At 49.6% G+C, this 15,477-nt stretch overlaps 1 protein-coding gene across 3 annotated transcripts in view; it reads right to left on the bottom strand.

Annotated features, from left to right (window-relative positions):
* Positions 1–13,455: 13,455 nt before the first annotated feature.
* Positions 13,456–15,477, bottom strand: part of Smad6 (SMAD family member 6) — a 70,706-nt gene continuing 68,684 nt past the window's right edge. For all 3 annotated transcript variants that reach the window (XM_041679894.1, XM_041679893.1, XM_041679892.1), the window contains exon 5: positions 13,456–14,404. In XM_041679894.1, coding sequence (XP_041535828.1) covers positions 13,872–14,404 — 533 coding nt within the window. In that variant the 3' untranslated portion in view covers positions 13,456–13,871. The remainder of the gene's footprint in view (positions 14,405–15,477) is intronic.

The raw sequence follows: 15,477 nt of genomic DNA, 5'->3' as shown, positions 1-15,477 counted from the left end.
CAAATCCAGGGCTTCCTGAATTCTAGGCAAGCACTGTGCTGGCTGAGCCATGTTCCCTGCCGTCCCTCCAGAAACTGTCACATCGTGTTACCGCCCTGGCAGGGAGCGTTGGGGTGTGATGCCAGACTAGATTTACAGTCACGTCTCCTTGGGAACCGACTGACAGACACCACCGAGGAAGGAAAGCGGTCCTGCTTTAAGCATGTCGTGTGCAACAGGTAATCTTTGTGACAGCCTGTGCCATGGGTGTCCATGCCCCATGGGAGCCAGTGTTGGCCTGTCCAAGATCACAGATGTTCTCTGACTTCACTGCCTCCAGTACATGGATGGAGGCAGGATGCATCTAGCAGCCCCGCCCATTTCTACCGTCTCTCCTGATTATGGGTTTGTGGTCCTGCGTGTTCCCAGTGCATTCTTCCCCTTAGGGGGTTTTCAGAAGGGGGCCTTTCTGTGGCTCAATGTCACCTTGGACTTGCCTTGAGTCTCAGTTTTCTCATTTTCAAAATGAGAGTAATTATCACACACACACACACACACACACACACACACGGAGACCATCCTGAAGATTAAACAAAACTGTATACCAAAGTACTCATGCCAGGGCTTAGCATTCAGTAGACACCCTTAAATCTGCTTATCGCAAAGAGCCCCATTGAGGGCTGAGATATAACTCCATGGTAGATCACCTAGTATGTGCAAGGCCCGAAGTTCAATTCCCAGTACCACACCTACATACAAAGGAACCCTCACTGAGAATACAAGATTTGAGGTAATTTCTAGACTTTGGTTTGGAAGCAGAACAGCTCGGATATGAATTCCAAGTCTGCTGTCAACTTACCAAGTATCTGGATGGGATGGAGCCTCATCTTACACAGCTGAATCTCAGTTTTACCATCTGTAAAATGGCTATCATAGGGGTGATGGAATGACAGATGGCTCCCAGCATCTAATCAGCCGTCACTGTTTTATCATTGTCATCACCACCATCACCATCAGTGCTCTTTCGAAACACCGTGGTAGGGCCTGGCCTCGGGTGCTATGGCAACATGTGAGATTCTTACTGTGTGATTCCTCCTGCACTTGTTTGGGCTGCTCCCCTCACCCAACAACTTTTTTCCCTTGTTTTTTGAAACAGGGTCTCACTAAGTAGCTCTGGCTGTCTGGAACTCACTCTGTAGGTCATGCTGACCTTGAACTCACAGAGATGTACCTGCCTCTGCCTCCCGAGTTTGGCATTAAAAGTATACATGCCCCGGCCCATGCTTTTCCACCCAGTAGGTTGGGGAAGCTGTGCTTCTGACCCATCTTTGGGTGCTTCTGATGCTACTGGCTCAGCGACCAGCTTTGAGAGTCTCAGCCCTCAGGGAACCTCCTTCCCAGAGAAGCCTCATGGCTCTCCCTAAAAGTTCTTCAACTACACTGGGGTCTCTGCCCTGAGGCTGAGAACCCTCTGCATCCTGCTTCTGAAGCAGACCATGTGGGATCCAGTGACCAAAATGATATTACCAAAAGCAATTACCCACAAGCTCAGGTTTCTCCTGACTTCTCCCAAGGTGTCAAGTCCTGGCCAGCCCTGCTGCTGCTGGCTGAGAGGGCAGGCTGTGGGGCACAGGGGAAAGCAGCACCTCCTGTATCCGCACACTGTGTTCCAGGCAGAGCAGCCAGCAGGCTTCCTGGAAAGTTGGAGACAGTCAGTGCTCCCCACCACTCTACAAGGACTGTGGGGGAGCTTCTTCCCCAACCCCCCACTGTCTGGTCAGATCGCCTTGTTGTCCACTGAGCCACAGAGCAGAAGGCCAGCTGGAAAGCCACGCCATGGCCTGTGCTTCCGAGGCTGCCACTTGCAGCCCTGAAGGACGGTGACCCAGCTAGAGCCACAGCGGGTCGCGTTCTGTTTGGCTGATATCCTAGCGTCTCGCAGCCTTGCCGGGTGCTTCAGGGAACAAGCGTGTCCACAGTTGTTCAGTGTTACCCATGTGCGGGCTGTTTGTCACCACTTAGTACAAAAAACTTCAACTAAGCAGAACGGCAGCCGTCAGAAGAGTTTAATTGAGATTCGACACCAGAGCTTCTTGGTTGGCTTTTATCACAGATAACCTCTGCTTATAATTATGATATATAGTGAAGTTTATTGTAATAAAGATGATGTTTGATGTATGTGGGAAATTCGAAAGGACTGATACAGTAGAAAAGAAAAGGTTACAGACATGTTCCCTTCCGGCAGACCACAGAGAAGTTCACAAGTTACATGTTACATTCTGATACTCATGCCTTCATGTACTGAAAACATTTCAAAAATAGCTTATAGAAGTGACAAGAAAGAAAAACATACAGTCTCGGGGCTGGAGGGGTTGCTCAGTGGTTAGAGTACTTGTTGCTCCTGCAGAGGATCTGGGTCCAGTTCCCAGCACCCATGTCAGGTGACTCACGACTGCCTGTAGCTCTAGTTCCGGGGGTCCTATGCCTCTGGCTTCCATAGGTACCAGTCAGTACACACACACACACACACACACACACACACACACACACACACACTACACACAATTAAAAATTAAAATAAATCTTTAAAATCCTTACACTATTTCCACTTCAGTGGATGCTTATTTTCCAATAGGAGTAAAGTTTTTCCCATTTAGCCACTTACATTTCTTTCCCATTTGTTGATTCCCCCCTCCCCATTTGTTTGTTTTCTTTATTTTTTGAAACAAGGTCTCTCTGTGTATCCCTGGCTGGCCTGAAACTCATTCTGTAGACCAGGTTGGCCTCAAATTCACAGAGATCCACCAGCCTCTGCCTCCTGAGTGCTGGGATTAAAGGCATGTCCAACTGATTTTTCTTTTTATAAAAGTTTCTGTCTCCAATGAAGTTTTCAGATCTTTTTTTCTTTTTAATTTGCAAGTGCTCTTTACATATTTGGTTTTCATTTTCTTTGTATTTATGTCGTGTTTTGATGCTACAGACGTTTCCAATGTTAAGGATACAAATACATACATCTTTTCCTGCAGCATTCCTTCCATTTACGGTCATGCTTGGAGAGGCCTTTCCCATCCAGAGATCAAAATCACCAACATTTGTGTGAGTTATTTTCTGGTTCTGCTGTTTTTGAGTTTCACAGCCTCATCCCTCTGGACTGTGTTCTGCTTTGTAGAGAGAGGTGAAAACGTAGCTGTTGTTCCCTGCCCTCACTGCCTCAGTTTCCCCAGCACCACTGGAGAGAAGCCAACTTCCTTTCCAGAGGCTTCAGACACTGTCTATGACTGCTCCGAGACCCTGCCAGCCTCCAGCGGTACTTTCCATGGAGAGTTACTGAGTGTTCAGCACTGACAAAAGCCTCAACCTTTTCCTGGGGCCACAGGAACCAAGGCAGCACCATTAACAACCTCAAGCAGCTCTTGGGTTCAGGAAAAAATAGATCACAAACAGATTTATCAACCTAACCTAAGCCCAGTGAAGTCGTGAGCAAGCACTGGTGTGCAGGCACTATGTGTGCCAGGTGTGGAGAGGGTGTTAGGGCATAAATCCCAGAGGAAGGGCGGGTAAACAGCACTATTGAGATGTCAGTGTTTGGAGAGAAGCACAGGTCATCCAAGAGGACCAGAGCATCTCAGGGAGGAGACAAAGCTCATTTGATACCATCTTGTCCGTGTGTGTGCATCTCTCTGTACTGATGCTAGCCATCTATAAAGGTCGTAATTTGAGGCAAGTAAGATGGCTCAGCAGATAAAGGCGTTGCTGCTAATGTCTAGCTCTTCTTCTAAGGTCCCAGCAACAAATCAGGACATGATTCTACCAAAGTTCACTGTGGGGAACCAATGAGTTTATTTGGCCCTGTAAGACAGCATAAGCGAGGGGCTACTTACAGGAATGCGGTGCTACTTCCCAGACCTGGAAAGACTTTACCCAGCAGGGATAGGGCCTTCCACAGCCTGCACAGATGAATGTCCCCTCCATGGGTCCAGCCCTATACTCTAGCCCCTCCCAAGCCGCTTACAATATGGAAGAGTCGCATTCAGCAGGTGGGGGGCAGTGGCTGGATGACCAGGTGGTCTTCCAACCCTCAGAGCCGTCCACGAGGGGATGTAAACAGTCAGCAGAGGCCAGCTGGAATAGGTCTCCTGCAAAGAGGCTCAGCTGAGCTCTCCAAGACTGCAGTTGCGTTTCTCGAAGGATGAGCACACACAACAGGTACTTCCCTCATAGACCGAGGGAGTCCAATCTCCAAAACACATCATCTCAGTTCTGTTGCTGTGAAGAGACACCATGACCAGGGAAACTTTTATAAAGGGAAAACATTTAATTGAGGTGCCTTACCTTTTCAGAGGTTCAGTCCATTATCATGGTGTGATATGGCTGTATGCTGCAGCAGGATTGAGAGTCCCTACATCTTGATCTGAAGGCAACAGGAAGTGAACCGAGCCACTGGGTGTGGCTTGAGCATATATGAGGCCTCAAAGCACACTTCCAAAGTGACATACTTCCTCCCACAAGACCATACCTACTCCAACAAAGCCACACTTTCTAATAGTGCCACTCCCTATGGGGGTCATTTCCTTTCAAACACCATGATGTGTAAAGGTGGAAGGAGAGAACCAACTCCACAAAGTTGTCCTCTGACCCCCACGTGCACATCATACCACAATACCAATAATTTAAATTAAAATTGAATTTTAAAGCCAGGAGGTGGTGGCACATACCTTTAATCCCAGCACTCGGGAGGCAGAGGCAGGAGGATCTCTGTGAGTTCGAGACCAGCCTGGTCTACAAGAGCTAGTTCCAGGACAGGCTCCAAAACCACAGAGAAACCCTGTCTCGAAAAACCAAAAAAAAAAAAATTGTATTTTAAATTTAACTAACAATAATTTTTAAAGATTATGATTTTGGTTTTTTTGAGACAGCATTACTCTGTGTAGCCCTGGCTGTACTGGAACTCTCTTTGTAGATCAGGCTGGCCTTGAACACACAGAGATACATCTGCCTCTGCCTCCAGAGTGCTGGGATTAAAGGTGTGTGCCACCACCGGCCAGCTAGAGGGGACATCTTAAGCAGAGGACTGGAGGCATAAACCACCATAAACCACCTACCCCAGCTTTGAGAACCATACTGGTTTAGCCTAGGGAGAGCAAGGGACTGCAGACTCTGATGGCTCCTTTGTGCTCCCTGAGGAACTGGGACTTGCAAGGCAGTCAGTGGATGGTACCTTTACCCAGGAGGATGCCTGGGCCGGGCTGCACTTTAGGCAGCTGCTGGAGACAGTTGGGTTACCTCTGAGAGACAGCAGCAACATCGCAACCTGTCTGGAGCAATGGAGGTCTGGGTTGTGCCAGCTAGGAGGAGATGAACCTGTAGGCACCTAACTCTGCCAGTTGGGTATCCCAGGCTTAGGGGAGGATTCTGGGCCACTCCTGCTCAGGTCCAATCTCAATGTCCTAACTTCTCTGGGACAAGAGCCAACTCTATTGAGGAACTCAGGAGCTCAAAGAGACATGTTAGGCAACACTGTTTCTGTCCCTCACATTTTTTGTTTCTCTTTATTTTTTTCAAGACAGGGTTTCTCTGTGTAGCCCCCTGACTGTCCTGAAACTCACTCTATAGACCAGGCTGGCCTTGAACTCAGAGATCTGCCTGCCTCTGCCTCCCGAATGCTGGCACCACCTCCTGGTGCCTTTCACCTTCTTAAGCAAGTTAGTGAGCCCCACTGAGCCTCCTTTCTCCACACCTGTAGAATGTGAGCCTGGTGTAAGTCAGTATTCCCTTAGAGAATAGTCTCGGGGCTCCTGTTAACACAGGCAAAACTCAGGGCCACTTCCTTGATGTCACTTCCCTTCTAACCCAAGAGGGAAGCTGACAGGGAATCTGGGCTCAGACCCACTTAACAGAGGACGCAGCAGAAACCTATACAGTCTCCCTCAGCCTTCTAAACCACCAAGTGTGTGCAGTCCAGATCTAAGGTCGGGGCTAAAAACAGAGCAAGTGATCCCTCAAGACAAAACAACTGTCATCATGGCCAGAAATGGTTGAACTCTTTGCTCCCTGTTAGAGAAGAAGGAAGGGGTAAAGAGCCTGCTTGATGCACACATTAAAAGGCTACTGATCTAGACTGTCTGCGCAGTCCACCATGAATGCAGTCTCTCAGAAGGTTTTGTTTTTCCCCTATGCAAATTCACGAGCAAATGTGTCTCCATTAAAGTGCTAACAAAAATGCATCTTGGGCCTTTGACAAGTACATACAAGATGGAGATGGAGTATAGTGTGTGTGTGTGTGTGTGTGTGTGTGTGTGTGTAAATGTGTTGTAAGGGTGTGTGTGTTGTATGTATGTGTGTTGTCTGTGTGTATATTGTATGGGTATTGTGTGTGTATTGTATGTATGTATGTGTTGTGTGTGTGTTGTATGGGTGTGTGTTGTATATGTGTGTTGTGTATATGTGTGTTGTATGGGTGTTGTATGGGTGTTATATGGGTGTGTGTTGTGTGTATGTGTGCTGTATGGGTGTTGTGTGTGTGTTGTATGGGTGTGTGTTGTATGGGTGTGTATTGTGTGTATGTATGTTGTGTGGGTGTGTGTATGTGTTGTATGTGGGTGTGTTGTGTGTATGTGTGGTGTATGGGTGTGTGTGTGGTGTGTGTGTGTGCTCATGTGTACATTTCTTAACATTCCAAAAGCTGCATTTTGTTTGTTGCTCATTGATGAGAAATTGAAAGCAAAACTGTTAAAAATAAACATTTACAATGAATAATGCTATTTAAACAAGACTAACAACAACAAAACCCTGACAATAAACAAGATTTTAGAAACAAATACTAAACACTGCTCACTGGGCCAGGCCTGTCTCAGCTATTCCCAAACATCCACTCTGGTAACCACGTGTCTTCCTGGCCGCTCTGGGGCACAAGGCCCCACTCCCTTCCCTACTTCAGTGGATGAGGAAACCAAGGCTCAGGATTTTGAGGGAGTTGCTGAGGTCTCTTAGATGGAGTCAGAGCTGGGTCTGGAGCCCCAGGAGCTGGCTTGGAGGCCCGAGCACTCAGCAACCGCAGAAAGTAAAGTTCAGAAGGGGAGTCCCAGTAAAAGGATCCTGGGACCAGAACAGTGTGAGTGTGATTCCTACCTCTGCTCCTGAGCTCTGTGACTTGGACAGTCTGCTTTACCTCCTTGAGACTGTCTATCAGATGGACATAGAACTCAATGAGCTGGCAGAAAGTGCCAATAGCTAACAAGCCTTCAGTATTCCATCACTACAGGTAAGACTCCTGTTTCTAGGGTTGTTCTCCTGCATTCCAGAAGCTCCACACGAATTCCCCACTATCAGCCTCTCTTGGGACATAGATTTTGGAATAAGAAAACGGGGTGTTTCAGAGGCCCCGGTCTCCAAAGAAGCAACTATGAAACCATCAAACTCTCAGCCTTTTGTTTGAAAGGGAAACTGAGGCAGACAGAAGTCTTTCTCAGCGCCATTCTGCTGGATTTCTGATTGTACAACCATCCATGCCAAGGTTACCAAGTGATCCCACAGGCTGTGGAATTCTGGGTGCATTATTTGTGCTCTTCTGAGCCCACTGTTGTCTGCTTTGATAATGGTCCCAGAGGCTTCTGTGTTCTCCTCTGCCCTAACAATGGCCTATCTAGCCCAGACAGCCTTTCCTGACACCTCCTCACCCTCCTCAGTAGCTTCCCCATTCCTGATAGACTAAAATGACAGCAGGCCTCCGCTGGCTCTTGGGGGCTACGTGGAGTCCTCAAAGGTGAAAAATCCAGGAACTCCTTTCATTAAACAGAGCTTTGAGACCCGAACAGTAAAGAGGAGCTCACTGCTCAGAACCCTGTAGCTGGAAACGCCATCCTTCCCATCCGGTGCCTGGTGCCACAGAGACTTTGAAAGCTGTACAGGGAAGAGAGCAGGTTGGTAGGGGCGGGGGCATGATGATGCATGTGCACACAGGCCACGGATGCACGTGCCACGGATGCACGTGCCACGGGTGCACGTGTCACTGAACCATGCTCTTGAAAGTGAAACAGACTCACGAGGCGGCTCAGCACTAAGCATGTCCGCTCTTGCAGAGAACCCGGCTTTGGTCCCCAGCACCCACATCCAGCAGCTCACAACCACCTATTACTGAAGCAGAGGCCACAGGGGAGTGCTGTTTACTGGTTTATCCCTTTCTTTTTTCCTTTTTCTTCTTTTCTTTCTTTCTCTGTCTAGTCCTAGTTGTTCTGGAACTCATGTTGTAGATCAGGCTGGCCTTGAATGCAGAGATTTGCCTGTCTCTGCCTCCAGGTACTGGGAGTTCAGCTACCCACTTACAACACACAACACACACACACACACACACACACACACACACACACACACACACACAGAGTTTCTCTGTGTAACTTTGGCTGTTTTAGAATTTGTTGACCAGGCTGACCTTGAACTCACAGAGATGCGCCTACCTCTGCCTCCAGAGTGCAGGGATTTAAGGTGTGCACCACCATGCCTGGCTCAGCTACCTTTTTTTTTTTTTTTTTTTTTTTTACTGAGAAAAGGAAAAAAAAAGTTTCCGCCTCCTCCCAGCCTCCCATTTCCCTCCCCCTCCTCCCACCCTTCTCTCCCTCCCCTCACTCCTCTCCCCCTCCCTCTCCAGCCCAAAGAGCAGTCAGGGTTCCCTGCCCTGTGGAAAGTCCAAGGTCCTCCCCCCTCCATCCAGGTCTAGGAAGGTGAACATCCAAACTGGCTAGGCTCCCACAAAGCCAGAACATGAAGTAGGATCAAAACCCCATTCCATTGTCCTTGGCTTCTCATCAGCCCTCATTGTTCGCCATGTTCAGAGAGTCCAGTTTTATCCCATGCTTTTTCAGTCACAGTCCAGCTGGCCTTGGTGAGCTCCCAATAGATCAGCCCCACTGTCTCAGTGGGTGGGTGCACCCCTCGTGGTCCTAAATTCCTTGCTCATGTTCTCCCTTCTTCCGCTCCTCATTGGGACCTTGGGAGCTCAGTCCGGTGCTCCAGTGTGGGTCTCTGTCTCTATCTCCATCCATCACCAGATGAAGGTTCTATGGTGATATGCAAGATATTCATCAGTATGGCTATAGGATAGGGTCATTTCAGGTTCCTTATCCTCAGCTGCCCCAGGAACTAACTGAGGACATCGCCCTGGGCACCTGGGAACCCCTCTAGGTTCAAGTCTCTTGCCAACCCTAAGGTGGCTCCCTTAACTAAGAATTGTGCTTCCGTGCTCCCCTATCCAATCTTCCTTTATCCCAATCATCCTGTTTCCCCAAGTTCCCCCTTTCCCCCGCTTCTCAGCTACCTTTCTTATACCAGGACCACCTGCCCATGGATTACATTATCCGCACTGGGTTGGGTCCTTCCACATCAATTAAGAGAGTGTTCCACAGGCTTGCTTACAGCCCAATCTGATGGAGGTATTTTCTTAACTGAAGTTCCCTCTTCCCGGATGACTCTAGCGTGTGCCAAGTTGACCCAACAAACAAAACCAATCAGAAACCCAGGTGGGATTGTTCGACGTGTAAAAGTGCTTGCCCGAGAACCTTAGTTTTAATTCTCAGAGCCAAGAACCGACTCCAAGGTGTTGTCCTCTGACCTCCACATACCCTCCATGGCAAGCATAAGTGCGCGCGCGCACACACAAACACAGTGATAATTAACTTAATTCAAAAACCAAATGGGTGGTTCCTGAGAAACGACACCTGAGATTGACCTCTGGCCTCCACAAATACAACATGTATGTGCACCTGCCTGCACAAGTGCACACACACATACACACAGGGTTGTACACACACAGGCAGGCACATCCTCACACATGCACAAACTCACACATATGTGTACACACATGCATATGCATGTGTATGCACACACACATAAGTTCTGTTACATATATTTTACCAAAGTAAAACCCCAACCACCTGCCTTCCTTTCCTCTTCAAAGCTTCTCTTGGTGCTGGCCTCAACTGAAGGTGCTCCAGATTTGGCTCCCTATGTGGCCCCAGTGAGCACTTCACCCTCTCTGGTCCTCAGTTCTGTCATGGGAATAGAATTAGAGGCACTCTGGGAATTTCCCAGCACTGATGTGTCCCAGCATGCCTTCTAGATCACCCAATGGACCTCCCATCTCCATGACCATCTAAGATACAATAAGGCTGCAGGTTCAGAGTCCCTGAGCCTCAGGCAGGGTGAGTAGTCTTGGTGACTATGAGAAAAGCCAGCTGGGGGTTGTTACACCATCCTAGTAAACACACCCCTCTGGAGGCCTTCCTGGTCCCTTAGAGTTTATAGAATACACCCACATCCCTGCTCTCTGTGACCCTTTCATTCTACAAACATCCTAGGTCTGTCCCCTGTGCCCAAGACTGGGCTAGCCCAGAGCCCTGGGGGAAGGGAGATGCTTAGAGGCATGATGGTGGGAATATGGTTGGAGCAGGCTGGCTGGAGAGATGAAGGCAGACCGGCCAGGGCTGGTGAATGGGAGATGAGGAAGCTGGTAGAGTCAGGCAGCGCCAGGTTCCCTCCGCCATCACCTCTGAGCCACTGACACTCTAAAGGCTGACCTCCATCCTTAGGGAAAGGAAGGCAGCCCTGCACCATGGAGAATGCACATTCCCACATGTTAGTGGATAGCATTCTGGGTAGAAATGGATTGGAGTGAGAAGCAGAGGGGCTTGGGCGGCCACGACTAGGCAGGCACACCAGGTGGCAGGCGACTGGCCAGGATCAAAAGAAAGTGACAGATCTAGCTTCAAGTCCTCCTGCTTGCTGTGTATCCAAATCCAGTCCAACCCTCTTGGGCTGCCATTCGGGTCCCCTGGTGATGTCACTGAATCCTCAATGCGTGCTGGTTCTGAGTGCCACCAGCATGAATTCACATGCCCTTACAGTTCCCAGTACTAGCCAAGCCCACATTTACCGATGAGGGAGTCAAGTAAGAGGTGGCGAGTAAGTCACTTGCCCATGGTCACTTAGAATAAGGCAGCTACAGCCAGAGATAGCTGGAGGTTTGGTTTTTTTGTTGTTATTGTTTTGAGATAGGATTTCTCTGTGTAGCTTTGGAGCCCGTCCTGGAACTCTGTAGACCAGGTTGGCCTTGAACTCACAGAGATCCTCCTTCCTCTACCTTCCAAGAGGCACGTGCCATCACCACCCAGCCTGCACTGAAGTTTTTAGGCCTCTGCCGTGTGTGGGGTAGGAGACTGTAGGGTGGAGGAGGGCTGGGTCAGAGATGAAGAGGTTTGCAGGACCAGAAGCTCCCTAGAGAGGAATAAAGTGTGCACGTTGCTGTGTGACTTCAGGCACTCAGACTCCCTCTCTGAACCTCACTTGGAGGCATGAGCACAAAGTACTCAGGCCACCATTCCCCATTAGCCTGATTTTCTCATTCCCAAATCAGTGGTTGAACCCTAACCCTCAAACAGACCCAAAGACAAAGGCAGAGGCGGAGATGGGGGCGATGTGCTGAACGGAAAGAGCCCAGTAGAGGTATTAGCTCTCCTGCAAAAACTTAGTCCATTTCAGGTGTCCCCTTGGGACCTAAGCTGCCCGAGCATCTGTTTGGGGACAGTAAATCCCACCTACCTCCTTTTCTAGGGCTAAGAGCATTCTCCAAGGCCTCGGGCTCTGTTTAGAAGCCTCTCTTTGGAGCATGAGTCAGTCATCAGATCGTGGGTGGTCTGGGGGTGACCAGGATGTCACTGCCGGGTACTGGGTTGGAGGCAGCTGCTGCCCGAGATGGCCAACTAGCAACTCCAGGGACAAGCTCCAGGGACCCAGCACCCTCACCTGGAACTTGAGGGGCTGGAGCAGAGCTCAGGCCCTTGGGAGCAAAGGCAGCCATAGAACAAGCGAGCTGGCTAAGGACCTGTGGTGGTCAGTCTAAGGACCTGGAACCCACGTGGTGAGTTCCAGGCCTCCCACGTGTACACACACAAAACAAACGAATGAATGAATGAATGAATGAATGAATGAATGTCATTTGAAAGGAAAAGGCAGCTATGGTCTCAGCTGGGTTCAGTCCCCTCCTGCAGCTGGGTCCCTTACCAATGGTCTTTAAGAAGGTCCATTTGCTGCAGGTCTGATGACCCGAGTTTGATCACTGGAACTCATATGATGGGAGGAGTCAATCTACGCCTGCAAACTGACCTCTGACCTCTTCTACATGGATGTCATGGCACACAAGAGACACATACACACAAAGACAAATAAATATAAATAAATAAATAGATAAATAAATAAATAAATGATTTGTGATTCCTATCACCTGCCCTGTCCATCTGCACTCCCTTGTAACCACCACACGTGAGGACAGGAAGGGCTCACACGATCAGCAGAAGGCAGCAGAGCTGACGTGATTGTGGGATTCGGTAGCTTCCGGCTTGGTCAGTCCCATGAACAACTTGCTCTGGGAAAGCGTTGTCATGAGAACTCCGAGGGTTGGACCTTTCGGTGAGGAAGTGGCCCCGTGAGTGGACCTGGAGAAGAGCTTTCAGCTCAGTTAGCCTGAGGCCGCCACAGCCAGATGCCTAGCTTGGCATCAGCTCTGCGCAGCCACCAGAAGCACCTGGCTCCTGCCACAGCAATCATGGGCAAGAAGAAATAGTGGCAACTTAAACTGCTGCAGTGGGCTAATTTACAGACTCCTCGGAGCTCCGTATGTCCATGTAAGTCTCCAAGGGAAGACATGGAGCCCTTCTGTGAGGATGGCCGCCGGAAAACTGCCCTCATAATCTCTGCTCCTACAGTGTGATGGGCCATCCAACCACCAACTGCAAAATGCCCCGTTTTGAATCAGAACCCATACTCTCTACTTTTCATATACCCTTAACACAGCTCATGTGGCAGATTTTAAGTGTGTGTGTGTGTGCGTGCGCATGAGCTTGTGTGTATGTCCCCTTATCAAGGTCCTAAGAGAAGCCCTACTCCAGAGCTCAAGATGGGTCAAGATGGGAAGTAGGTCTCCAACGTTCTTCCTCAGACTGTGGTGAGATGGTGTTTTCTAGTTTGCTCAGAGCTCTGAGAGGGACCTGAGCCTCTCCCGTCAGACCAGACCAGCCTCTCTCTCTCTCTCTCTCTCTCTCTCTCTCCCTCTCCCTCTCTCTCTCTTTCTCTCTCCAGCACTCAGTGGACACGCCCCAGCCTGGACAAGGAGGAACAAGCCCTGGCTTGGTTCTTACGTATAAACAAATCCTCTCTCCTTTTCTTTCCCCCTTCTTTCCTTTGTTCTGCAGCCTAGAACTCCTACATAGCTGCGGACAGCCTTCAAGTACTGATCCTCCTGCCTCCACTTCTCAAGGACTGGGATTACAGGCGTGTGCCACCACGTCCGAACAGCTCCCTTTTCAGTTGATTCCCTCTGCTCCAAATCCAGTATGCACTGAAACCACATCCCCGATGGCTCCAAGGCCTACTGAAGTCCTGAAGGTTTCCTCTTTGCAAGAAAGATAGCTTAAAAAAAAAAGCTATAATGCAAACACTTTATTATCAAGAGTGACTGGTATTAGTTTTGTCTGGGCATTAATAGTTTAAAAAAACCATACACCAAACCCAGGTTTGCCACCTAGTTCTGCTGTATAATTTTCTTTAAAAAAGGAATGAGGGAAAGAAAGAAAAAAATATATCTGTATTGAAAGAATTACAAGCCAAAGTGCGTCTTTCTTGTTTCTCCATATACACACATTGCACCATATATAAATAATTACGTTGTAAAAATGACTCCATAATTACAAGTATAATATATATTTCCATATAATATATAAAACTTTATATTAAATCTAGGTAGATGATATCTGGGGGAAGGGCGAGGTTGTCCCTGGGGGGGGGGCGTCTCTGGGCGCTGACCCCCGGAGGTGGGGGGACGCTGCAGCGCAGTGGCAGCCTCGATGCTATCTGTGGTTGTTGAGGAGGATCTCCAGCCAGCAGGGGCAGGAGGTGATGAACTGTCGCGAGTAGCAGGGTCCCCAGCCCTTGGCGAAACTGATGCGCACGCTGTGTGGGTCGTAGGGGCCATGGGCGGCGTCTGCGTGCTGCAACAGCCCTGAGCGCTCAAAGTCGAACACCTTGATGGAGTAGCCCGGCGGCACCTTGCGCACGACTAGGGCGCGGCCTCCGGGCGCATCCAGCGTGGGGGAGTTAACGAAGATGGGGTGCTCGCCCCGGTTGTAGGCCCACACGCCGTCTGGCTCCTTGCTGAGCAGGATGCCGAAGCCGATCTTGCTGCGTGTGCGCCGCACCGACTCACTGCGCTGTTCCAGGTTGAGCTGGCCCAGGCAGAAGCCGCTGCCCTGAGGTAGGTCGTAGAAGATGCTGACGGCCTGGTCGTACACCGCATAGAGGCGGCCCACGCGCGTCCGGTGCTCCCAGTAAGCCACGCTGCACCAGTGGCTCGGCTTGGTGGCATCTGGAGACATGCTTGCATCTGCAGGGCAAGCACAGGAAATGGCAAGGTTACTGCGGGTGCGGAAGCTAGGGGAGGCTAGGCAAGGTTTTCCAAGGACAACCAGCATATGTGTACCAACCAGGCCACTCTGTGCCAGTCCGTCAAATAACTGATCACACAGTGGGGATTTATCACTCTTTAAAAATAATAAAAAATTGCTGGGCAGTGTGGTGGCTCACACACTCGAGGCCGAGGCAGGTGGATCTCTGTGAGTTCGAGGTCAGCCTGGGTCTACAGAGCTAGTTCCAGGCTGTTACACAGAGAAACCCAGTCTCGGTGGGAAAAACAAAAACAAACAAAAAACAAGACACCCGTGTCTGTCTGTTTTATGTGTGGTGGAGTCCTTCCAACTGAGCAGTGTGCTTCCCTCCGCCCCACACGAGACGATGAAGTTACAGTATGCAAACCATGATGCCTACTGTGTGCTAGACCCTGGGGTACACAGATAGGAACCACATCCAGCTTCTGCCCACTATAATTTTACATCTAGGAGAGATAAACACCAACAAACACAAATAGAACCTATAATCTACTAAGCGAGAGTAGCAATCTTATAAGACCCTGTTTCTAAGGCCACCAGGGGCTGCCCGAGGTGCACAGAGGCCCACCGGGATGTGATTCGAACCCCTTAGTCCAAGACTCCACCCCAGTAGAGCTTCTCACGGGGCCTCCAGCATGGGACAGGGGTAATTAAGGTGGGGACCTCTTAGAGTAAGGCATGGTTGCATACTTTGCTGGCCTTCGATAAATACGGCTACCTGGCATGGTGGCATGCACTTTCTGTCTCAAGTCCTAGGAAGTGGAAGATGCAGGATGATGGTTCAAACCAGCTTGGGCAGCAGATTGAGGACCCCATCCCCCCACAAAGAACAATGCTGACTCTTCCTGCCTTAGTCTCCCTGCGGTCCTTACCAAGTTGACTTTCCAGTCCTCCGAGAACCACAGGCACTTCTGAGCAGCATCACTTGGCGGCTGCTAAGTGCTATTCTGAAAAGTGGGCTTTGCTCTCCAATGGATGTGTGCAGCTCCTCTCTGGGCCTTAGCTTTCTCAC

Source organism: Microtus oregoni, unplaced genomic scaffold (assembly GCF_018167655.1).
Source record: "Microtus oregoni isolate MIOR12 unplaced genomic scaffold, Mior012 000032F_ref0000030, whole genome shotgun sequence".
NCBI lineage: Eukaryota > Metazoa > Chordata > Mammalia > Rodentia > Cricetidae > Microtus > Microtus oregoni.
This window is presented reverse-complemented; position numbering and strand designations above follow the sequence as displayed.